At 35.7% G+C, this 25,634-nt stretch overlaps 1 protein-coding gene across 1 annotated transcript in view; it reads left to right on the top strand.

The window, feature by feature from the left end:
- Positions 1–2,343: 2,343 nt before the first annotated feature.
- Positions 2,344–25,634, top strand: part of LOC150098640 (uncharacterized) — a 134,874-nt gene continuing 111,583 nt past the window's right edge. The window contains exon 1 of the mRNA XM_090405833.1: positions 2,344–2,538. Coding sequence (XP_090261959.1) covers positions 2,480–2,538 — 59 coding nt within the window. The 5' untranslated portion in view covers positions 2,344–2,479. The remainder of the gene's footprint in view (positions 2,539–25,634) is intronic.

Genomic DNA, 25,634 nt, shown 5'->3' with positions numbered 1-25,634 from the left:
TATATACATCAATAAAACTGATGTATATAATCGAAATTACCATTCAATTGCCTAACAGCACTGGAGGCTTCATTAACGCAATCAATTGGATCTTTCTCTCATGTTCCCTCTTTATGGATAATAGATGGATAATGACTTACTTGATTTTACCAAACAGGAGACAAATCTCCTGTTTGGCAAAATCTTCTCCACTAACCATCAAAATTTTTTACTTTGTATAATTACGTTTTAGGCTTCCATGCTATAAACAACAACTAATTTCCTTATTAAGAAATCAATGTTATCTGGATCTTGAGAATTATCATTTGATAATCGACAATCATATTGAATGAATGATACTGTCTCCAATTTCGATTCCAATAACTCTACATGAAACATTTCAACGTGCCAGTACTACATCAAGGTAGATCTTGAAGATGGTCGGTGGCATTTCAGATCTTCGGATGTTACAAAATCAGCTGATACCATTCCGCCAGAGCTAACAATTGCTCTGCAACCTCTTAAACAACCTGATAAACCAACTTACTGACATTCATCTTCGTCATCGATCTCCAGTCTACTAATAGAAACTGAATCACAGACCTTTCGAGATCCACAAAAAATAGATCTGTTTCATACCCTTTGGCGATTCTTTTTTTCTATTTGCCATGCTGAAAATATTATCTTAATATAATAATACTTTTCAGAATAAAGCCAGCCTGTAAATAATTTATAAATCACAATGACTTATGATTTAGGTTCAAATATTAAGTATAAAATTTCTCATTTCTCTCTTTTTTGATATTGTGAAACTAATAATAGTTAACTGTTCAGACATCATTGTTTCTTTGTAAGATAACTAAAACATTAGAAGAATGAACAAGAAAGGTCGGATTTAAAATTTAATGTGAATGCTATATCATTGATATAAGTTGGATAGATTTGAGCAACAGTTAATAAACACAAGGTATTCAGTTGATAAGGAATTGAAGTCCAGGAGTCAATTGGTAAAACAACTGGTAAGGCGTATCTTTGGTATAATTAAGCATGTTTCATTTGTAGAAGAAAGGAAGTTATGATATCATTACACAATTCTCTTTTCACGCCAATAGTCGCATGAGGCTATGGATCTTGGAGTTATATGGTGGATAGTTTAACGGTTACATAGCAAAAATTGCAAACACCAGTCAGAGAATAATTGCGATGTTGAAAAGGACACTGACAGATAAGAAAGTCATTTCTCCTCTTTATAAGGCGTTAATACCACTGCACATGGACACCATCGTGTGCAAATTTGGTCTATGAGTTAGGAGAACAAAAAGAAGTTGTGAAAATAGAGGAGTACAAAGAAGTGCAACAAAGATCATATCGGGATTATGTAATGTAGATTATTGGGACAAATTAAAAGTATATATACAGCAGACACTTGTAAGCGTCTGCTGTATATAGGGAGAAACGGGTAATATGATAGAGGTCTATAATCTTCTGAAAGGGTGTTATAAGACGTATGATTATCGTTATATGGAAGGTGAGGATGGGGGAAGGGGGAATCCGTTGAAGTTAAGTTTGTGTGCAGTTAAGAAAGGGATGAGAACTCGAATTTTCTTGTATAGAGCAGTGAATGAGTAGAACAGTTTGGATGAATATATGCATAGAAATGATAATTACAATTAAGATACGCCTCTCTTAACCCTGCGTGGTTAATGATATCGAGTTCGGTGATGGCCAGAGACGGAAATTACTATTTGTACTGACTTACATATAAAAAGAGTGTTGTCCATTCCCTTTAAGAAATGGAAAAAAATTATTTATTTATTTATAACAGATGAAGAAAGATTTGAAGCGTAAAGAAACATAATTGCTATTTAATATACTAAGTAATAAGTCAATACCCTTTGTTATTCTTTATTTTTTTCTCTTGAACGACAAGATACGAAAGGTTCAAATATAATAAATTAATTGAAAAGCTGCTTTAGAATGCACGTAATTCATAGGCATAGTAAACATTAAACAGTCACATGATAACGACCCATAAATTGTTTCTTTTTATTTTTATGTTTTTTTTCCAAACTCAAATTCTGTTTCAAAATAAAATTTACAAAAAAAAAAAAAAAAAAAATTAAAATAAAAAAGCGGTTTAGCTTGATATGGTTAATGCATTTCCTGGAGAGAAATTTACATCGTTGAAAAATTATTTTTAATTTATATTTCATTATTGGTATCAAAACTGAATTTCCATACCGAAAAATTTTCCATACTGCATAACGAAAAAATTGTTTCAAGAAAAGTATTCTATATTTATCCCGGAGATCATAGATGTGTCAATGGAATTGCAATGCCGCTAGTTGGCGTGTAGCTGTTCGTCTTGGTTTATTATATATAACCAAATTGTAAATTTGTGAAGTATTTAAATGTTGTTTCGGTTTTATATTGAATAAAACACAAGAAAGTATTTATTATACATTTTTGTTTTAAAGTTCTCGGAGTTCTACGGGTGAAAATGTCCAACTCTGGAAAATTTCGTATGAATGAAGGTGACTGGGTTTGTGCCGATCCTCAGTAAGTAACGCTGAAGCCTAACCAAAAAAATGCTTTTGTAGTAGTGATCCAGTCATTGGAAAAATTAGATTTCGTATTTTATATAATCCATATCAATTTGGATTATTTAAATTATTTTTTGTCCTGATCTGTTTGTTGGATTAGTTACCATTCTTTGTATTCTGCAAACTACTTATTATTGATGTGAGTTCATCTGCCTTTTCTGTCCCCCCCCTTCCCCTTCACCCTCATTAGTATTTGAATGGGAGCCAAAGAAGCATTGAGCTGGCTTACCATTGCAGCATACATTTATACAAAAGCATTGTTAATCTGTAATATAGTTTAGAGCAGAATTTTTACCATTCAATTTCCTTTGTGTGAGTAAACAAGATCACAGTTTCCGAATGAGCTGAGATGATCTTTTAGATGCTAATTACAACTGTTTTAATAACATAAAATGGTTTAGAGAGAGGCATTATTATTATTATTAGCGGATGATGGTTATCATTAATAGTTAACATCAGTTTCTGTGTCAGGGCTTACAGTAAAGAAATTTTGAGGTGTTTATGCCAGCAGTAACAAGTAATTTGTAAAGTTATTTTGCCACCTTTTTTGTCCAAGTGGTTGACTTATTTGCTCTCTAACTAATGTGCTGCACATTCATATCCCAACAACGTATCAGTATTTTCTGTTTTAGGTAGTAGATAAATTTCATTGTCCAGTCTGAGACCATCACCACCCTTACTGGATGCCTGAAGTTGCTTGAAAATGCCATTTTATCTCTAGAGCAGGGTTTCCAGATTATATAAGCCTTAATCATACTAATGTTAATGTACTGTAGGCTAACAGCCTTTCATGGATATAATTCACATAAAAAAAATGAGAGCCATAATTCATGATTTAGTAAAGTGTTAAAGTGATATGCAACATCAAAGAAATGTTTCATTCTAGTATTATTTAGAAGTGATGTCTTTGTATTCTCTATTTCCTTCTTCTTCTCCATTATTCCCATTACTGACTTGTATTCTAAGCATTCACCTTACACAAGATTGGGTACATTTATAATTTTAGCAATGTGCTTATTTAACAAAATATATATAAAATTCTAGTGAATGAGTATGTATTGCCTGTCTTCGAACATCTGGCTAGTCCGCGTTGCCGGGCAGATTAACATGTCTGCTTTCCAACCAACAGGCTACAGATTTGAATGCCACCTAGAGTGGATGTTTTATTGATTGTTTGTAGATGGAAGAGGAGTTTGAGTACCCAGTGTGAAACCACTGCCTCACTTATTTGGAGGCTTGAAGTAACTTGCAAAAGTTCCATGTTTGATCGCTTGACATGTGTATTAGGCTGTGTAGAAGAAATAGATGAGTTTTTAGATACATGGAGTAAGTTTGATGGCAGAAAAGGCTTGCGACCTGCACTTACATGGATTTAGTATAGGGAACTATCAGAAAAAAAACTACTTATTGGGTTGCAACTTAATGCTCAGAGTGAAGGAAACTATATCATCATGGAAAGAATGGTGAGAATGTGTACAAGGTCAACTGCAATATGCATATGTGATAATGACATGAATGGCATTGAGCATGGTTATGTATCTGGCAAAGGATTCTGTCAGATACATAACTATGCTTTGGGTTTGGACATTTTGAGTGTATGCAGAAGGAAAAGAGAAAGTAGTTGTCCAACAGGGCCAAGCAGACTGTAGATCTGAGTGTAACAAAAAGCCAGGTTGGAATTTGTTATCTATATACAAATGCCAAGAGCATCAGGAACAAAGGACTTGATCTCTTTTTTTATTGAATACAATGTGTCTTAAAATTGTTGGCATTAGTGAAATCAGAAGTGCATTGAATCTTTGTTCTCTGTGATATCAGGAACCTTCTCTAATCTATAGTACAAGGATGGTCTGAAAGGTTCTCAGCCTTGACCATAGATGGCAACACTATGGGCAAGAGATTTTTTTCTAAGTTGGTACATCTGTCATAAGCATCCATGTGAAATTGCAAGTCATTCTATCAAGTAGTTTGTTTTATACAGCTGTCTGAAGCAAAAGTGTTGTCTGTATCATTTGAAATGGATAAAACTGAGTATCGTGCAGTTATAAAATTCTTTGTAAAAGAATGTTTAATGCCAAAAGAAATTCATTTGAAGTTCATAAAAGTTAATGGGCACTCTTCTCCTTCGTTTTCCGAGTTTAAACGTGGCCGTACCAGCCTTGAAGATGATGCATGTGAAGGATGTCCAAAACGTGTAATCATTGATCCAGAAATCATTGATCAAGTGCACGATATATTGGATGACTTGCCAGTCATCCAATACCATATTTTCATATGCAATTCTTCATATGCATGAAGAATTGCATATGAAAAAGCTTTGCGCAAGATGGACTCTGCGCTTGCTCACAACAGATCCAAAACACACTCGCATGAAAATCTCTGAACAGTGCTTGGAGTGTTTTGACAAGAATAAAACTGATTTTGCGTGTCGATTTATTACTGTGGATGAGACTTGGATTCCATTACACACCAGAATCCAAACAGCAGTCAAAACAGTGGACAGAAGCGAGTTGTTCAGTGCCAAAGAAGACAAAGTCAGTTCCATCAGCAGGAAATGTCATGGCATCTGTGTTTTGGGATGCTAAAGTTGTTTATTAATTATCTTGAAAAGGGTAAAACAATAACTGGGAAATATTATTCTGGTCTTTTAACCAGACTAGACAAAAAAAATTCGTGAGAAAAAACCCGGTTTGTAGAAGAAAAAAATTATCTTTCATCAGGACAATGCACCTGCCTACAAAGGTGTTTTGACAATGGGAAAATTAAGGGATCTGCACTATGAACTGTTGGAATATCTACCCTATTCCCCAGATTTGGCTCCCTCTGACTTCTATCTCTTTCCAAAACTAAAACTCTTTCTCGCTGGTCAGCGTTTTTCTTCGAATCAAGAGGTGATTGCAGCTGTAGAGGGGTATTTTGCAGATCTTGCTGAAAACCACTACAGGGATGGGATAATGGCACCGGAATAAATGTATTGGTCTTAAGGGAGATTATGTTGAAAAATAAAAATAAGTTTGAAATTATAAATTCGTTTTTTCATTGTTAGGCCAAGAACTCTTCAGACCACCCTCGCATGCATCCTCTGGGTCAGTGTTTCTTAAGCTTTTTGGGACTGCAGAATCCTACATAAAAGCTTATTTTTCTCGGATCATTTATGAAAATTGTTATAAAATTTAATCAGAAAGGAATTACGGTAATGAACAGTTGTATACAAAATGAAGATGATACATAATAATATTAAAAATAATGATACAACATAACTCTAGAAATATATCTGTTTCATAAAAATTAGTATTTTCCACATTTACAAAGTTTTTTTTTTTTTCCCTAGAAACTACATCTGTTGCAAGTTATAAATGTTTATATGCTCTGGGGAACTCTTTTCCCCTATACATTTTTGCAGAACTCTAGGATTATAGGAGCAAGATTTAAGAATCATTGCTCTAGATTATTTATTGTGGTCTTTTCATCAAAGATAATAGACTTCTTCAATCAGGACCCATCTCTTGATTTCAGATATTGTTCTTCATATGCAAGTAGCAAAATGGCTTATCACCATGTTATTAATATACCCTGAATTTGAAGTATTTGAAGCAAGATTTTCTCTTGCATGTAGATTATACTTGACAAAAAAGTTACTGCTAGCCTAGTTGACTGAGTGGTTAACTTATCCATTCTCCAACCAACAGGCTGCAGGAATCACTGTGAGCATGGATGTGTGTGATTGTCTTTATGTGGGAATTGAATATCATCATTTGATGAAAGAACACCATCCTGCTTATTGGAGGCCTGAAGTGACTTGATAAAGTTTCATTTGTGGCATCTAGAGCAGGGTTTCCAACTGTGTAAAGAATAAAAATATATACAGAAAAATCAGTAAAAGTAGGAGGAAAAAATCCTTAGCTTTCTCACGGTACAAATGTATTATAGGTTTACACATGGGTGGGAATCGCACAAAAAAAAAACACACTTATTTTCATTCATATTTTACTCTTGTATAAGACAACATATCTGAATGACATGCAGAATCTTTGTCTGCTGTTCTCTTTATATAAGCTACTTATATTATTATTAAGAGAGACCTCCAGGGAGTCAGGAACTCAAGGGAGGCAATACTATTCATATTAGCTGTCATATCTGTTCTTGAATTCATTTATGCTACTTGCACACACCATCCAACAGCAATCTATTCCAATCACATATCACTCTGAGAGAAAAATCTAGCCTAACCCCTCCCCTCCTTCATGACACCATTCATTCTCAACTTCCATGGATGCCCTCTTATCCTTTTCCCACTCTATAAAATTCTGTATGATCCTTTCAGAAGTTTGTAAGTTTCAATCATATCATTCCTCTTGCTTCTGTTTGCTAGTCTGCAGCCTATAAATTCTCCATCTGTCTTCATCATCTATATTGCACAATCCTGATATCATTTTTGACTCTCTCTCTCCAGTGTATCAGAATCACCATGGAAACCAGGAGACCAGACCTCCTTACAATAGTCCAAGTGAGGTCTTATTAAGGTCTTGTAAAGAAGCAAAATAATTTCCTTATCTTTATATGTCAAGTTTTGTTTTAGCATTGCCATTATTCTTTGAGTTGTATTTACAATTTTTACTATATGACCCTTCAATTTCCTGTCTACTGAAACTACAAGATTCCTAGCCTCATCACTTTCTTCAAGCATAATCACACCAATATTATTATTATTACGTAACACCTCCAGGGAGTTCAAAGACTCATCGAGGGATGACACCTACTTTACAACTCTGTCTCCACCACTCATTATACCAATGCCATCTACTGCCCACCACCATTTCCACAGACAATCACAAACATCCATACCAACGGCGGGATTCGAACCCGCAGCCTTTTGGCCAGAGAGCAGATACGAAAACTGTTGTCTTGCAACAGCTCAATAAATTCAGTTTCATTCTTCATGATTTCACAGCTACCCAGCCCATGTTCAGATAATTAAGTCCCCCATTATGATTACTCTTTTTGCATCCATTGTATTTATTTGGTGATGCATTTCTTCATCACTAGCAACCAGTCCACCAGGTCTGTAACAACACCCCACTATGTATTTAATCTTTTTAGACTCCACTTCATGCCAGATGGCTTCAAACTCACTGCCACATGAAAAACTGTTACTAATATTACAGTCATAGATCTAAACTCTAACTGGATTCAAGTCATCTGATATCATTAAGTGCATATCATAAATTACCTACATGCTGTTTTGTATAATACTTCTCTGTAGTCTGCATGACAGTTCAACAACTTACAGATCTCTGTTCTCATCTAGTTCCTTACTTATGCGGACATCATTACACATGCTTGATAGGTCTGAGCTGGACGAACACAGAATTATTCTCTCTTCATAATCATTTCCATAATAATATCCATTCCCATCATTAATACGGTTACCTGACATTGTCACTCTTGCACACAAATTCTCTCGATTCTTCCCATGAGAATTCAGAAATCACTGAATATCTTATATCAATTAATTTTTCAAGACAACTGATGCCAAACCCATTAAGTGTGGGGCATACCTCTTATACAAATCCTATCTTCTCTCAGATTCAATTTGCATATCCAAAAACTCTCATCCATTCCTTATACACAGTCTATGCATTGAATCGTTTGCCATCTTAACCCTTCTTTGTAATTCATTTCCATTTGGAGTTGTGGATGTCACATTACTTTGGCTACAGGATGTGAGTTTGCTGTTTTTCCATTGAGTTTGGGGATCACACTTTTTCCAGTAGTCGGCGACCTGTTTCACATGATTGAGGTATAGCACATGAGCTGTTTCTTCTAATGAAAGTGGAGAGTAAGAGTTTGTCTTTCGATTGTACATCAGATCTACATTATTTCCACTGAAGTAATGATGGTGTCGTTCTGTTATGGATTTGGAAGGTTTGTCTGATGTAAGGTGGGAAGATAAGTGGGCCCATTGCTCTGTATCATTCTTCTAATTTGTACTGAATTGGTCATCGCTTACTGAATGCGGTGATGTAGTTTCGATATGGTGCCCGGACTGTCTTCTCTTCCATATGCTTGGCTGCATCTGTGAGCCCAAATTCTGTGCATCGTTAAGATGAGAATGATTATTTGCACCCTCTTTATATGTTTTCCTTTTAATTGGAATAATATTTCCTCATTGATTAGCTCATTGATTGATAACCATGCCATCTGCATGTCTGTTTAAAGGACTCGGAGGTGTCTATCTGTGACTGCACACCCGAGCTCTTAATACGAATGTGATACAATGTTTACACATTGAAATTCCTCCTCTTCATCAGCATTAGTATATTGTGATTAATTTTAGGAATCACCTGAAGCCAGCAAACAATTAGTGGAGTCTTTACCAGGAATAAATACTAAAATATAATATCTGTGAAATGCACTGTACACCTAGCATACCCTGAATATATGCCCCTGATGTATGTATATAAAAATACATAGATCCTACAGCGTGATTTAAATTGACTGACATTGTGGACAGACGATATCAGTCATGTGAGTGTGGAGTGTAAAGTTATGTGTTTTTGGCTGAAATGATTGCAACTGCATATTATATTGATGGAATTACATTGCACAAATTGAGGTTAAGAACTGAAGGGGTGATGGAGTTGAAATTCAGAGGATATATTGCAAAAGCAATATATCCTCTGTATAAGAAAGAAATGGATGCAGGGAAAATTTTTCACTTCATTGCTAAGGGAAGGAATTACCTCTTAGAGCTTATGCAGGAATGTTGTTAGTGCAGGCACATTGTTTGCATGGAGAGAAGCAAATGACGAGTGAATTGCCAGAGATGGTTGAGTCCATTTGTAATAAATGTGTTTGGGTAGAAGTATGATAGGCATTTTGTAAATAATGATTAGTGCATTCCTCTCATGAGTCTTGTTACTTCATGGAGATGCCTATCTACATAATAATTGCAAAAAATACTGGTGCAGTATCTAAATATTCCTAAAATGAGAGTGCCACTACATGAAATTTGGAAACTATTTCTAATGTACTGTTTTTGATTGAATTGTCAATATAAATTCATGTTTGCTTTGTTATCAATTGAAAAGTGCATTTTTTTTTTGTTTTTTAATATATGATCTAAATTACAGCAGCAATAAAATATATGCAATTCCTTTTTCCTTGAAGGATTTTTATTAATTTATACAAAAGTGATTAATTTTTGAAATATAAACATTACAAAGATTCTATTTCAGGATAAATATTTTCTAATGAACTAACTATCATATAAAAGTGTGGATGTTATTAGCACAAGCTCTTGATAAAGATTGGAATTTCTTATCTTCAACTCTTTAAGTGACTGATTTCTGTGTTTAGTTTACTGTTGATAATGGACAATTGAATAGCAACAGTAGTTTTTTTCTCTCTCTCTCATTCTATCAGGCATATAGATCTGATAGGAAGTCCTTCATACCACTGCAAATAATTTCATACTAATAATCTGTAAAACTCCTTTGACTAGTAAAGTTAAAGTGCTAATTTAACCATCAAATCAGTATAATAACTCGTTCATACACTTCTTAAAACTGCTTCTTTGTTTTATCTTAATTATATTTTAGGTATGTGGATTTTTCTCTTAGTTCGTGTTTTATTATTTGCTAGCTATTTCCTTATCTCTTCACTTCAGAGTGAAGAGATATTTGAAACATGTATGACTGATATGTCTGGAAATGACAGTTTTTTTTTTTTAAATAGTGAAGCACATTTTAAGTTTCAGTGCTTTAAAAAGTTTATTTAATTTTAGCCCATAGGGACCAAGTGTCAACTATATCATCTATGATTCAGCCAGATTGAAAGTTTGAATGTAGCTATGCATAATTCTTTGTTCTCCAAGTTGTGTTCCATATAACAGTTAGCAAAAAAATCATGAGGCAAGCTTTTCACTGCCAAATCTAGTATTGTATTTTTTCCTTTTCGCACAACCAGCATGAAATGTCAGATATTTCTCATTGATGCTTGATTCCCTTGTCTTACATCATTAGATATTGGCTTACATCATTATCAATTTCCTGAATGTGTACCCTCAAGGGGTGTTAAGGCCATTAGATACATTTTTAAAGCTTTAAACTTAAAATTATTATTATTGTATGGACACCTCTATAGAGTTGAAGACTCATCTTGGGAGACCCAAACTATCCACATGATATCTATCATGTCTCTCCTTTAACCTATTCCATTCATTCACCACTCTCCAAGCAAAAAATCTAGTTTTCACACCCTTACTAACCACACTTTTACTCAACTTCTGGGGGGATGATCTGTTGTTCTGATCCCTCTAGCCAAGTGCAGAAACATTTCCCAGCATCAGACCTCTGAATTCTTTTGAGTAACTTAAATGTTTTTATCATCACATCCTCCTCTTTTTGCCTATAACCAACATTTGCAACCCACAAACCCTCAGTCCATCCTCATAGGGATCATCCCACAGGTCACTCGCCTCTGGATCCTCTCCGCTGCTTCCTCATTCTCAAGAAACCCAGGTGACAATACCTGTGCACTACTATCCAGATGAAGTGTGCACTTCAGTAGGCAAGTCATACTACGAGCTGCCTTGGTAACCTTAGCAGTAAGCCCTCTCAACTTCAATTCTGTCTACTTCTGCCCCAAATCTCTAATATCAACAGTATTTTGGACTACATTATTATTATTGATGTGGTACACAGCTTGTAATCTCTTGGTCCCAAAATGCATAACTTTACAATTATCCACATTAAATTGACACTCTTCTTTTCCCTATACTGACAGCCTATTTAAATCATCTTGTAAATACAGATATCCCTTGCTTAACGTGGTTTTGCTTAACGCAGCAAAATTAATTGCGGCAATCCCTTGATATACGCGGCAAAAGTTTTGATTAATGCGCCTTTCACCCTGCAGAGCTCACAGCTGATCTGACAGATACATGCAAAATGTTTAATATAAATATTCTTACACAATTCAGTGTATAGCTTGGAGGTAACTGTGCATTCGTATGTTACGAGTGATATTCCACACTGTTTTCTGCTGTCAGTTTGGTTTAACACATGTTATGTAAAGGTTTGTGATATTTGACAGTAAATTGTATCTAAGCGATACTGCAACCTCCGATGGCAGTATAGTATGGTTTATTTGCTGGTTTTTTTTTTATTCTTTGTTCAATAATTTCTAGATTGTAACTGAAAATAAATAAACCATCATGTATTATTGAAATAGAGAGCCAAAGGCTTATTTATCATACATCTCCTCTAGGAGATGTGCTTTACATTATGGAAAATACTAAGGAAAGTATTTTTTGGAGCTTACTCCACCTTTACTACGAGCTCTTGTAGTTTCTATATTTGGCTATGAAATGATGTTGGATTCAATATCCACTTAATTTCTGCCATCATGTATTATATTTGCAGTGTTTTTTCTTTGTTTTATTGCTTGTTTGCCGAGGTCTGGAGAGTCATTTTGCTTGTTATCGTAGAATTTATGCTGATAAGAAAAAACTAAAACTGTTCAAATCCACGACTCTTGATAACTTCTTTTGATAAAAAAATTGCAGTAAAGAATGTAGTTACAAGTGTTTAGTAAGCATTTACTTTGCATTCATTTTTTATCTTTCCTAAAAGAGTACCATATAAAACAAATTATTAATACACTAATTGATCATGGACGAATTGTAATTTTTACCATTGATTATTAGATTTGATTAACGCGATTTTGATATACGCAGTAACATTGAGGGATTAATTAACTGCATTAATCGAGGGATACCTGTACTCCATGTTGCCTTAACTATTACCCTATCCAATTTTGGGTCATCAGGAAACTGAATATTTCCTTTTAAATTATTCTTATATCATTTATATACAAGCTCAACAGTATTGGTCCAAGTACAGAGCCTTGCAGCACAGCACTAGTCACCTGCTCTTTTCTGGATCCTGCTTCTCCATATACTACTTTTTGGTATCTGTCCATTAGCCACCCTTATATCCTTATTACTAGTTTCATATTCATTTCCATTTGTTTTAATTAGCATAACAGAGTTCCATGTGGTATTCTGTCAAATGCCTTTGCAAAATCTAGTGGTATCATTGTCTAGCCATTTCCTTTATCCTACTCTGCTGTCACTCTGTTATAAAAAATTACTAAGGTATGGACTGACCCTTCACAAAGCCATGCTATCCCTCTAGAGTAGTCATATTCTTACCACTCATTCCCGATTTCTCTTTTACCAACTTTTCTAGTACTTTTATCACCACCACTCCTGAGATACTGATTGATCTGTAATGCATTCTTATAGCCTCTTTTATGCAAAGGAATTATTTTACCTTTTTTCTACTGCTTTGGGATTTTGCCAGAGATGATATTTAAATTAAATATCCTAGTCGGAGGCATTACCAGTTCCTTTGCACTTTCTCATAAAATGCAAGGAGATATCCCACTCTATATTTAAACCTAACCTAGTGTAAAAACAAACCAGACTAAAAGTATACAATACATTAGCCCTACCAGTCCTATTGTATGGAAATGAAATCTGGACAATAAAACAAAAAGACAAACAAAGATTAATAACAGCTGAAATGAAGTTTATGAGAAAAACTGCAAAGTATACGCTATTCGATTACAAAAGAAATGAAGAAATTATGAAAGAATTAAACCAGGAATCAGTAATAGAAAACATTAAAAAATATAACCATGAATGGATGGAACACATTGAAAGAATGAAAACAGAAAGATTACCAAAAACAAGTCTTAAATTACAAACCATTAGGAAAAAAGAAAACCAGGATCCTCTTAAGAGATTCAGTGATGACTTTTAAGGCTGGAACATGCCACTCTAGGCCTAAATCCTTGACAGGCATGATGATGATCAATCTCAGTTTTCAAATCAATCCCTGTCACAGCGATAACCTCACTTGGATGATATACCTTCGCAATGTGGTCACTCTAGTTGAACTATATTTTGTCTGCTTCTCTCACCTCACTACCTTCAGAAGTCAAATCAGCAGTTATGTCACAGCCATAACCTCACTTGGATGATATACCTTCGCAATGTGGTCACTCTAACTGAACTATATTTTGTCTGCTTCTCTCACCTCACTACCTTCAACAGTCATTAAGGTCAATAGTTATTCTTTTTCTTACTTGCCACATGAAAGAACTCTTTTGGGATTTTCTTTGACCTGCTCAGCTAACCATAACCTGATTTTGCTTTTATCACGCTGGTCACCTTTTTTTTTGCCTGACTGTTGTACTGTTCATGAGCTTGCTGGTAATTTTTCTCTTTATATACCTTTCACAACATTTTTCTTTTTTTGTAGCTCCTGCTTAGCGATTCTATTTATCCATCTAACTCCCACCTGATTAATCCTCCTGAACTCAGATATTGCTTTGTCCAGATACTCTTTGGTTACGCACTACTGACATCTGTACCTTGCAAGTTTCTATGCCATGCCACTACTTCTCCTAGGCTTATCATAATCATCTACCTTATTGTTCCTCTTAAAATCTTTGATTGAAAATTCCACATGCTGTTTCGCAACCCTCCCCCCAAGTCAAAACTGCATGATCACTCCCTAATCAAAGGCAATGTGGTCACCTTAGTTATGGATAGCTCTTCTGATCATGTGAACAGATCCAACACGCTGATACCCTGATTTCCCCCCATCACATGCTACTTCAAGTAATTATCTCTCTTATAAATATATTTATATAAATTCTATGGGATGGCCCATAAATCACGATGGGGTTTAAACATTTAATAACTTTTTTATTTAACTATTTTTATTCTTTTTTTGTTATAATGAAATACCTAACTTGGAGATTATTTTTTTTAATAGTTATGAAAAAAGACAGCTTTGATGGCCAATTAATTGGAGATATTTGCAAAATTTCTGATATTAAAATGGCACTTTCAAGATTTTGCATGATTTTGATTTGTTGTTGTTGTTGTTGCTGTGAACTTTTCCATGATTAATTTTCCAAATGTTCCTTAGAATATCTGACAAAAATAAAATTAAAAAATTAATAATAAAAAAAGCTATTCATATTTTAAGCCCCTTCGTGACTTATTGGCCTCCCTATATTTCCTTCTCGCTGTGCAATCGTCTTTCCTTCCAATTTATGTCTCCATAGTTGGAGACATAATCATTACTTGATCGTACTCATTCTGCTAAGTCATTGATGGATGTCTTTCACATCATCCCAAAATATGATTCACTCAAAATCACCTCTCATTCCCAGACACATAAGTTTTTTTTTATTTATTTTTATTTTTTATGTGGCTCCCTCCCTACAGTCCTATTGTATGGAAGTGAAATCTGGACAATAAAACAAAAAGACAAACAAAGATTAATAACAGCTGAAATGAAGTTTATGAGAAAAACTGCAAAGTATACTCTATTCGATGGCTGGAGTGCTATGTGATAAGAGGGTGCCGATCAATCTAAAAGGCAAAATTTACAGGACAGCAGTGAGACCAGCTATGATGTATGCTTTGGAAACTGTGGCCCTGAGGAAAAATAACATCAGCAGGATGGAGGTAGCGGAGATGAGAATGCTTAGGTGGATGTGCGGTGTGACCAGAAAGGATTATCTGAGAAATGATTATGTAAGGGGAACGGTGAAAGTTACGAACTTAGGAGCAAAGATACAGGAGGCAAGGTTGAGATGGTTTGGTCATGTGATGAGGAGGGAGAAAGAGTATGCGGGAAGAAAGGTCGTGCAGATGGATGTGCAGGGGAAGAGGAAGTGCGGACGGCCAAAGAAGAGATGGTGGAGGAGGACTTGAGGATGAAGAACTTGGATGTGGCTACAGCCCAAGACAGGAAGTTGTGGAGGAGACTCACCACAAACTGCAACCCTACTTAAGTGGGAAAAGCTGCAAAAGAAGAGATGTTGTTCCCTCCCATCCATGAAAAGTTTATTTGTAAACCTATAGTACATTTGTACTGTGGGTGGGCTAAGGATTCTTTATCAATATTTTTTATTGATTTTATATTTATTTTTTACTATTTAAAAAAATAAATTTACAAAGTAAAAAATACACAAACACTAGATGTGACAGTGAAAGGCTTCCTGTCTCTTTTGCTGTTTTTTTAGCCAATTGTTATGTGGAACACAAATCAGAGAACAACGTGTTAAGTATAAGTACATTGAAACCTTTAGTCTCACTGAACTATAGATGATACAGTTGACACTTGGTCCTCTTCGCCTACATTAGATCCATTATTAAAACATGCTTAACTATATATTAAAAAAAAAAAAAAAATCACATAACTCTCATTCCCAGACACATCAGTCATACATCTTTCAAATATTTCATTTCATTAGAGAATATCAAACAGATCATAATGTCTGAATTTTTATGGATGAGATTTTTTAAAAAAAATGTTTTGAAATGAATATATATATATATATATACTAGGAGGCTCTGTCCCCTGACGCCTACCCCCCCCCGTGTTCCGAACTGGTAGGCCGGTTCTCCTTGAATTCTGATGACTCGAATTTTGAAGACTCGACACTCAGTGTAGCCTCCTGAATTTCAAAACGTTTCAAATAACTTGACAAAAATGTTACAGCCTACATCCGTTTCAAGCCGATGTCACATCCATTTCCAATTTCAGCTTATCATTTTATAGTATAGAGTAGATATATTATTTTTTTTTTAAATAAAAGAAAGGTTGGAGATATTGAATTTGTAGACTTTTGAGGTCCACTATATGCATGGCGGTTTGACATTGTAAGGTTTCAGCTTCTTATCCAAAGAAGTTATTAGTAATGTTTTTTTTTATAGCAAAACCTATTTTTTGTATTACGAGCATCATGTTTTTTATTGATATAATTTTGGACATTTGTTGTTGTAGTATTCCATGTGAATTGTTATTTTTATCTTATTCGTGTGGGGGTCCCCCCCCCTCCATTCCTCGACCGCCCCTTAGGACTGACTGGTTGAGGGATTAAGTTCTATACCCTATGACTGTAGCCTGTGTGTTCATGGGGCCAGTTTGCCTGCTTGCAGGATGAAAAACTCCAGATAAACTGGGGGGGGAACCCTGTCTACACCCAAGACCGGCTAATTTAACTATCGCTGAGAAAGATCCTTAAGCTCCTCATGTCGTCAACGGGAATCGAAGCTGGGACACTCCTTCCCCAGGCATATGGTTGCAAAGCACATAGCCACTAGGCTAATTGTGTGAACTGTGAATTGTTATGACAATGTATGATCTTTATCTGCTTTGATTATTATAATTTTGTTCTTTCTGTGTCTTGTTTATGGAATATTGTTACTTTTAGATGGTTTAAATTTGGTAAGGATGTTTGCTATATCCAAAGAAGCATTGTTAGAATAATGAATGGGGTAGATTCCACATTTTCATCATTATTTCTATTTAAGTCAAACTTATTTGAGTGTGATAGCTAAGTTAAGATCTCATTTTCACAGTATTAATGACTTCTGTTATGTATATATACTGATGATTAATTCACAGTGTAATTCCTGCACAAGTGAGGCCAGCAGCAAGTTGTACATTTGAAGGTTTCAGTTTTTTTATTTTATTTTTTAATATTATTATTATTATTGTTATTAAGAGAGACCTCCAGGAAGTCAGGAAATCATACTTATTCTTGAATTCATTCACTGACAACATCCAGTGGCAGTCCATTCCAATCATGCACCACCCTGTGAGAGAGAAATCTAGCCCTCATCCCCTTATTAGTGGCATTCATTCTTACCTTCCAAGGATGCCCTCTTGTCCTTTCTCCACCCTTCGTAAATTGAAAATTCCATCAATTGCAATCCTGTATGACTTCAGAAGTTTAAGTCTCAATCCTATCGGCCCTGTTTCTCCTGTTTGCTAGTGTCTGCAGTCTACAAATTCTCAATCTGTCTTCATAATCAGTATTCCACAATCCTGATATCATTTTTAACACTATTCTTTGCACACTCTCCAGTATATGTATATCAGAATTACATTGGAAACCAGGAGACCAGATCTGCACACAGTAGTCCAAGTGGGGTCTTATCAAGGCCTTGTAAAGAGGCAAAATGACATCCTTATCTTTACATGTGAATGGTCATTTCAGCATTGCAATTATCTTTTGAGTTGTATTTGCAATCTTTGCTACCTGGTGCCTGCACTTCAACTTCTTATCTACTAACACCCCAAGATCTCTAGCCTCATCAGTTTCTTCTAGCATAATCCCACCAATATATAGTACGACACTAGATACCTAATTACACTGAAGTGAATGACTTTACATTTACTGACATCCATTTTCCCATGCTCACAGTTCCAGCCTATTCAAATTATTCTGCAAGTACTGCATATGAGCAACATTCCTAATTACTCTATCTATCTTTGCATCATCAGCAAATAGCTGTATGTTGCTTGTCATATCCTTCCCAATATCATTAATATACAGATTGAATAACAGTGGACCAAGCACTGATCCTTGTGGTATATCACTTGTGTTACCTTAAACCTTGCAGACTCATATCCCCCTGTATACCACATTTTGATATCTGTTAGTCAGCCATCCGCTCATCTCATCTTCCTTTTCCCTCTTTTACTTTGTGGTGTTGAGGGTTTATTAATCATTGGACCTCAAGCCGTTCACAGGATAAGGTGGTCAGCCCTACGCCCCAATGTATCCTGTGTCCGTAGTGTTGAGTTCTCAAGGCTGGTTTGCCTGCTTTGCGGGATGAAAAACCCCAGGATAAACTGAGGAAAAAACCCTACTGTCTACTCCCAAGACCGACTAACTTGGCTATGGCTGAGGAAGATCCTTCAGCTCCTCACCTCACCGACAGGAATTGAACCTAGGACACTCCTTCCCAAGGCATATGGTTGCAAAGCTTGCAGCCACTAGGCTAACCTAGCGGCTGCGAGCTTTGCAACCACTAGGCTAGGTATGGATAAGAGGATGGTGTGCGGACGCCATCCTCTTATCCATACTAATATTCTATAACCCAAACCGATATTCTCCAATTTATGCAACAATCTATCATGCTGTATTCTGTCGAAAGTCTTAGCAAAATCCAAAAGTATCATGGTGTATCCATTCTCCTTGACTAGTTCAATGGTAATATTGTTATAGAATGTGAGCAAGTTGCTAAAACATGACCTTCCCTTAGTAAACCCATTTTGCTCATTGCAAATTAGAGATTCACTGTCAACCCATTTCTGAATGCGAGTCCTAACCAGTTTTTTCAAAATCTTCACCACCACTCTTGAGATACTAATTATTGATAGTTGGATACACCGGTCTTTGCATCACCCTTGTGCAATGGAATTACCAAACATTCTTTCCATTCCTGCAGAATCTTTTATTATGAAGACTTTAACTTTTTCAAATTCTTTCTTTTGCTGTAAGGTGGAGATATTATAAAAGATAGACAACAATTCTACGTTTAAAGTTTCAAAGTTTAAAGCTTCATGTAGCATATGGAGAACATTATTTATTTTAAAATGTTTTGTACCACTTGTGTAGTTAAAAATTTGTTTTAAGAAGTGCTGAGTGAGCAATATAGAGGTGTCTAAAACAAATAATTTAATCACCAGCTATCTATGAGGAACAATTATGTAAAACTTGAAACAGAATTGTTGTCTTCCCTTCAAATCTCTGAAGTTGCATGTGGTGGAGGAGGATTGGAAGTTAAAATGCCCATCATTAAATTAAAAAACAAAAACAAATGAAAGCCTCTAACAGATACAACTTGCTAGCATTTCAAGTTGTAAATTTATCATTAGTCATGTAGAGAATTTAAAATTAATGGTGAATATTGAAAGTGAGATCTACTAACTACCTCAGATATTGCCAGCAACTATGAGAGGAAGGTAATACTGCCTAAAAGCATGATCCATAAAATAATAGATTTTATGAAATTAAACAATAATATAACTCGTGTGTAGAGGCTTAAGTGCTGTGAGGACATCATATTGGAGGTTTAATGTATTTTTTACAACACTCAAAAAGAATTAAAATAGAATTTAATACTTCCTATATTTCGTCCTAGTCACTAGGACATCTATGGGGATTACAAAAACAGTTAATGTAACATACACACAAATAATAAACAATACTGAGCCCAACCACGTGGGTGACACTAAAGTCCTTTCTAGTTGGAGCGCCCTCTAAGGGCAGTAGTAGGTGGCCTGGAATGTAAGGTGGGACCTCTGGTGATGAGTGTTTCCCAAATCTTCGGAAGCTTAATACAACCGTATTTATTCAGATTTGGTTGGTTTTTGAGAGCTGCTGCTGCTTCCAAGAAAAGTCTCTCTTTCTTGAATTTGCTGTGGTGGAGTATGGTGGTTTTCTTCCAAGATACCCTGTGGGTGGTATCCAAAACATGGTCAGCCAAGCCTGAATGGCCATGGTTGTGTTTGCAGATGTAAGACGTGTGTTCCTCTAAGCGGATGGATGTTGATCTGCCTGTCTGTCCAAAGTATGCCAGCTTACAGGAACAGGGTACTTTGTAAACTCCAGGCAGAGAGAGAGGAGGGAGCTGATCTTTCGTAGAACGGATAAGGGTAGCAAGTTTGCAGTGGGGCTTATATGCTGTGTAGGTTGTCCTTTTTTAGTATCGTGGCTATTTTTTTCGGATGTGCCACGGATGTAGGGTATGGTGATGACATTTTTAAATTCTTGTTGACGAGAAGGACTGGGAATGGGGAAGGAGTTGATTATTTTTTTGATACTGTGATCACTGTAGCCATTGGAGAGGAAAGTGTTGTGTATGTGGTTAAGCTCAGTAGTGAGGGCGGTTCCACTGGAACAAAGATTGTGGGCTCTCTTGGTAAGAGTTTTAATAATGCCAAATTGTTGAGAGGGGTGGTGGTGGGAGAGTTTGTGAATGTATCTACCTGTGTGTGCGTGGGTTTTCTGTATACAGTGAAGGCAAGTGTATCATTAGGCAGGCGTGTGACTAAGGTGTCTAGGAAGGGTAAGCAATTGTTCTTTTCCTTTTCCATAGTAAACTGGATTCTTGGATGTAGGCTATTGAGATGACTGAGGAAGGAGTCTAACGTGTCTGGGCCATGAGGCCAAATAGAGAACACATCTACATATCTTAGCCAGATAGAAGGTTTGAGTGGGGCTGAGTCTATGGCTCGTTTTTCGAAATCTTCCATATAGAAATTGGCAAGGGGGGGTGAGAGGGGGGAACCCATGGCGGTTCCCTCTATCTGCTTGTAGATTTTGTTCTTTCAAGAGAAATACCCAGAGTTAATGGCAAAGGAAAAGAGCCCCCCCGACATCTTAGATCTCTTTTCCTTTACCATTAACTCTGGGTATTTCTCTTGGAAGAACAAAATCTACAAGGAGATAGAGGGAACTGCCGTGGGTTCCCACCTCCCTTGCCAATTTCTATATGGAAGATTTTGAAAAACGAGCCATAGACTCAGCCCCACTCAAACCTTCTATCTGGCTAAGATATGTAGATGATGTGTTCTCTATTTGGCCTCATGGCCCAGACATGTTAGACTCCTTCCTCAGTCATCTCAATAGCCTACATCCAAGAATCCAGTTTACTATGGAAAAGGAAAAGAACAATTGCTTACCCTTCCTAGACACCTTAGTCACACGCCTGCCTAATTGATACACTTGCCTTCACTGTATACAGAAAACCCACGCACACAGGTAGATACATTCACAAACTCTCCCACCACCACCCCTCTCAACAATTTGGCATTATTAAAACTCTTACCAAGAGAGCCCACAAGAGAACCGCCCTCACTACTGAGTTTAACCACATACACAACACTTTCCTCTCCAATGGCTACAGTGATCACAGTATCAAAAATAATCAACTCTTCCCCCATTCCCAGTCCTTCTCGTCAACAAGAATTTAAAAATGCCATCACCATACCCTACATCCGTGGCACATCCGAAATAATAGTCAAGATACTAAAAAAGTACAACCTACACACAGCATATAAGCCCCACTGCAAACTTGCTACCCTTATCCGTTCTACGAAAGATCAGCTCCCTCCTCTCTCTCTACCTGGAGTTTACAAAGTACCCTGTTCCTGTAAGCTGGCGTACTTTGGACAGACAGGCAGATCAGCATCCATCCGCTTAGATGAACACAAGTCTTACATCTGCAAACACAACTATGGCCATTCAGGCTTGGCTGACCATGTTTTGGATATCACCCACAGGGTATCTTGGAAGAAAACCACCATACTCCACCACAGCAAATTCAAGAAAGAGAGACTTTTCTTGGAAGCAGCAGCAGCTCTCAAAAACCAACCAAATCTGAATAAATACGGTTGTATTAAGCTTCTGAAGATTTGGGAAACACTCATCACCAGAGGTCCCACCTTACATTCCAGGCCACCTACTACTGCCCTTAGAGGGTGCTCCAACTAGAAAGGACTTTAGTGTCACCCATGTGGTTGGGCTCAGTATTGTTTATTATTTGTGTATTTGTGTGTATGTTACATTAACTGTTTTTGTAATCCCAGTAGATGTCCTAGTGACTAGGACGAAATATAGGAAGTATTAAATTCTATTTTAATTCTTTTTGAGTGTTGTAAAAAATCCATTAAGCCTCCAACATGAATAATATAACTGTCATCAAAGCAAATAATGACAATGCTACTGTCATAATGAATCAAATGAATTTTGGTCAATCCTTCTAATTTCCCAAGTCAAATTAACAGAATAAACCAGTTTTATTATTTAGTATTAATTTGAAGTATAGATTGGTATTGACATAGTTTGTGGAATTAAAGAATTCATTTCTAGTTTTAATAATTGTCATTTCAGAATTGACAAAGAATTTATTGCAATGAAAGAGGATAAAAAATGCTACTAGAGATCTAAGAGATTCAAAAGAAACATAAAATTAAATGTATTCAGTGGGATTGGTATACCCAAACTAGTTATTAGTGATGATGATAGTTTCTTAAATAAATTCACTGTGTCTCCAGCACTATTTAATCAGCAATAAAAAGACAAAATCTGAACATAAGTAGGGAAAACAGTATATACTGAATTTTCATTAATGAAGTGATAAAGTGATAACTAATTTTACAATTGCTATAATTGTAAGATATGTTTTTGGTAATGAGTAAATTAAATATTGAAATAAATAATTAAGTCTGGAACTAGTAATACATAGATCAGTGTTCAAACTGATCTGCGTATTTGGAACCTTATAACAGTTGGAGTAGAAATATAGTTGGTTAGACTGGATACCACAGATTTGAATTCTGATGAAAATCAGTCAAGTAGCACATATGTTAATTGCAGATTTTATTATTAGAAAGGAAAATAATACAGAACTTGATATATAAAGAACCTATAGTTGCATTCTTTTGTTGAAAAGTTTTCCACTTGGTTATATTGTAAATTAAAGATGCCCAGAAATTATATTGGTTTCATCCTTTATCCAAGTGTAAGCAAACAAAGTTTGTGCATGAAGTAACTTCATGATAGGTCAACTCGTATATAGAGACTATTGACTTCACGTCAATTGCCTTAGTATTCCTTAATGCAACATACATATCCTTACGGACATGTATACTGTTCTGCATTATGGGAAGGGCCACTACTCAGACTGGTTTCAACTTTTATTGAGTTATGTTTAAGTGTCCAAAAACTCATGCAATCCCTCAGATCACCTGAAGGATCATTTAACTCAGTGGTAGTTCCACTTAGTGACAGGCCCACCCCCACCACCAAGAACCCTCAACAGTGGCTCTGCATATTTAGCAGGCTCACCCCACCATTGAGCAGAGCTGCTCATATCTCAGGGAAAGCAACCACTTCAGCACAAAAGCACATCAGTAGAAGAGACCTAGAAGTGATAACCAAGGTTGAAGTAATGCAGAAGTCATATTTCCATATACAAGTAGCCCATGGGTGTCACATCGTATTATTAAAATACTCTGGATTAGAGATAAATGTTGAACGTTTTTCCACTTTTTATATTATAAATTAAAGATGCCAAGAAATTATATTCTTGGTTTCATCCTTTATCCAGGTGTAAGCAAACAGAGTTTGTACATTAAGTAACTTCATGACACGACAACTTGTATATAGAGGCTAATGATTTCACATCATTTCCCTTAATATGACTTCTGCTTTACTTCAACTTTGGTATCACTTCTGGGTCGGTCTCCCACTGATGAGACCTCGATACAGGCCAAAACCGGTCCGGGTAGTGGCCCTTCCCATAATGCATAACATTATACATATCTGTAAGGATGTGTACATTGCATTATGAGATACTAAGGCAATTCATGTGAAGTCATTAGTCTCTATATACAAGTTGCCTTATCATGAAGTTACTTCATGCACACACTTTGTTTGCTTACACTTGGATAAAGGATGAAACCAAGAATATAATTTCTTGCATCTTTAATTTATAACTGCATTCTCACTTAAACATAACAGGTGATGAATACTTAGAAAATAAAAGTTTCTGGGAAGAATGGCAGAAAAAGACTTAAAAAGGACCATGATATAAATTCATTTAGGATTTATATTGTATTGCATTTAGCCTCCGAACTCTCACTCACTACTGGAGAAGGCCTCCCTCCCCCCCTTCAGTGAAAGATGTTTAGGTTTACTCCACTCAGTCCATCTAGGAATAGTGTATATTTGTATATCTTAAAGTATGTGAATGAATGAATGAAGGACATCAACAAACATTCATGTCCAAGGCAAGATTCAAACCTGCATCCTTTGGCTGGAGAGCAGATACACTAATCACTTGGCCAGCCAGGCACCAAGATTGTTATAGAACACAGAAATCTAAGAGCTGATCAAACTGCAGACCTAAAATTATTAACTAATTTTTAAGAAGTTATTGATAGGAAAACAGCAAAATCTTAATCACAATATATTATAATTTTGTCCTTGAAGGTGAATATTAGAAAATGATAATGTTATTAACTTATAGCATAAGCATATATAAATTTAATAATGCAAAAATACCAGCTAAGGTTACCAAAGAATGCATATATGCATTCTTTGGTTAATAATTATAATTATAATCAATTATAATTATAATAATTATAATCAGTTAATAATTATAAACATGTCATTAAACCCAATTCAATCACTCTGTAAATAACCATATTCATTCTGACGAGGATATCCAGCATCTCATAAGAGTGCCAGAAGAGCCTTAAAAATATTTGACTTTTTATCAACAGACTAGTGTTCCTAGAAAGATCTAAGTTCCATTCAATCATTCCTAAGTTCTTACAATTTAAAGAGTCCATCCATACAAAACGAGCGCATATTATTTACTGCAAGGCCAAACTAGAACTTTTAGCAGAAAGGATTATGGATACCAAACATAGTTTAGCTTCTTTGTTCTTGAAAAAAGGTATGTTAGAAAACAGCTTAGTCTTCATTAGACAATATATCTTGGAATGAGACTAAATCTATTAGTGCACTTTTTGCTACTAGAACCCCAAAATCAATAAATATAAACTGATTAGGAAATTTGATTTCCTCAAATGTTTATCCTCTAATATTGCTTCACACACTCTTAACAATGTTGTTGTTAATAAATCTTCACATATTCTTGCAATGGCAGAAGTAAATGTACTCAACAAGGGGCTTAATTTCGTCCCATCACCTATATCTATTCCTAAAGAACTTTTTCTTACAAAAATAGAAAACGTTGCCTCTAAACTACCAATAGACCTCCCACTGATGTCTCCCTTTTGGAGAGAAAAGCTATTCATCAACTGTGGAATAATAAAGATATTATCATTTTGCCAGCTGACAAAGGGAATGTCACTGTTATCTTGAATAGAACCGATTATCACTTAAAGATTTGTGAATTATTAGATTGTAATACTTACTCTGAACTTCAAAGAGATTCCACAAGAGAACTACATAATCGGACAAATAATCTTTTCAAATCTACCTAGGAATATCTGCCTGTCACTCCACTCTCTTCATTCACTTATTCCCCATTTATATGACCTTCTGAAGATCCATAAAGAAAACGTTGAAGGCATTGACTCCCCCACATACAATCTCTCGAAATATCTTGCTTCCTCCTTGAAACCTCTCACA

Source organism: Typopeltis vanoorti, chromosome 15 (genome assembly GCF_054136105.1).
Source record: "Typopeltis vanoorti isolate ZY-2024b chromosome 15, IOZ_Tvanoo_1.0, whole genome shotgun sequence".
In the NCBI taxonomy this organism is placed as follows: domain Eukaryota; kingdom Metazoa; phylum Arthropoda; class Arachnida; order Uropygi; family Thelyphonidae; genus Typopeltis; species Typopeltis vanoorti.
This window is presented reverse-complemented; position numbering and strand designations above follow the sequence as displayed.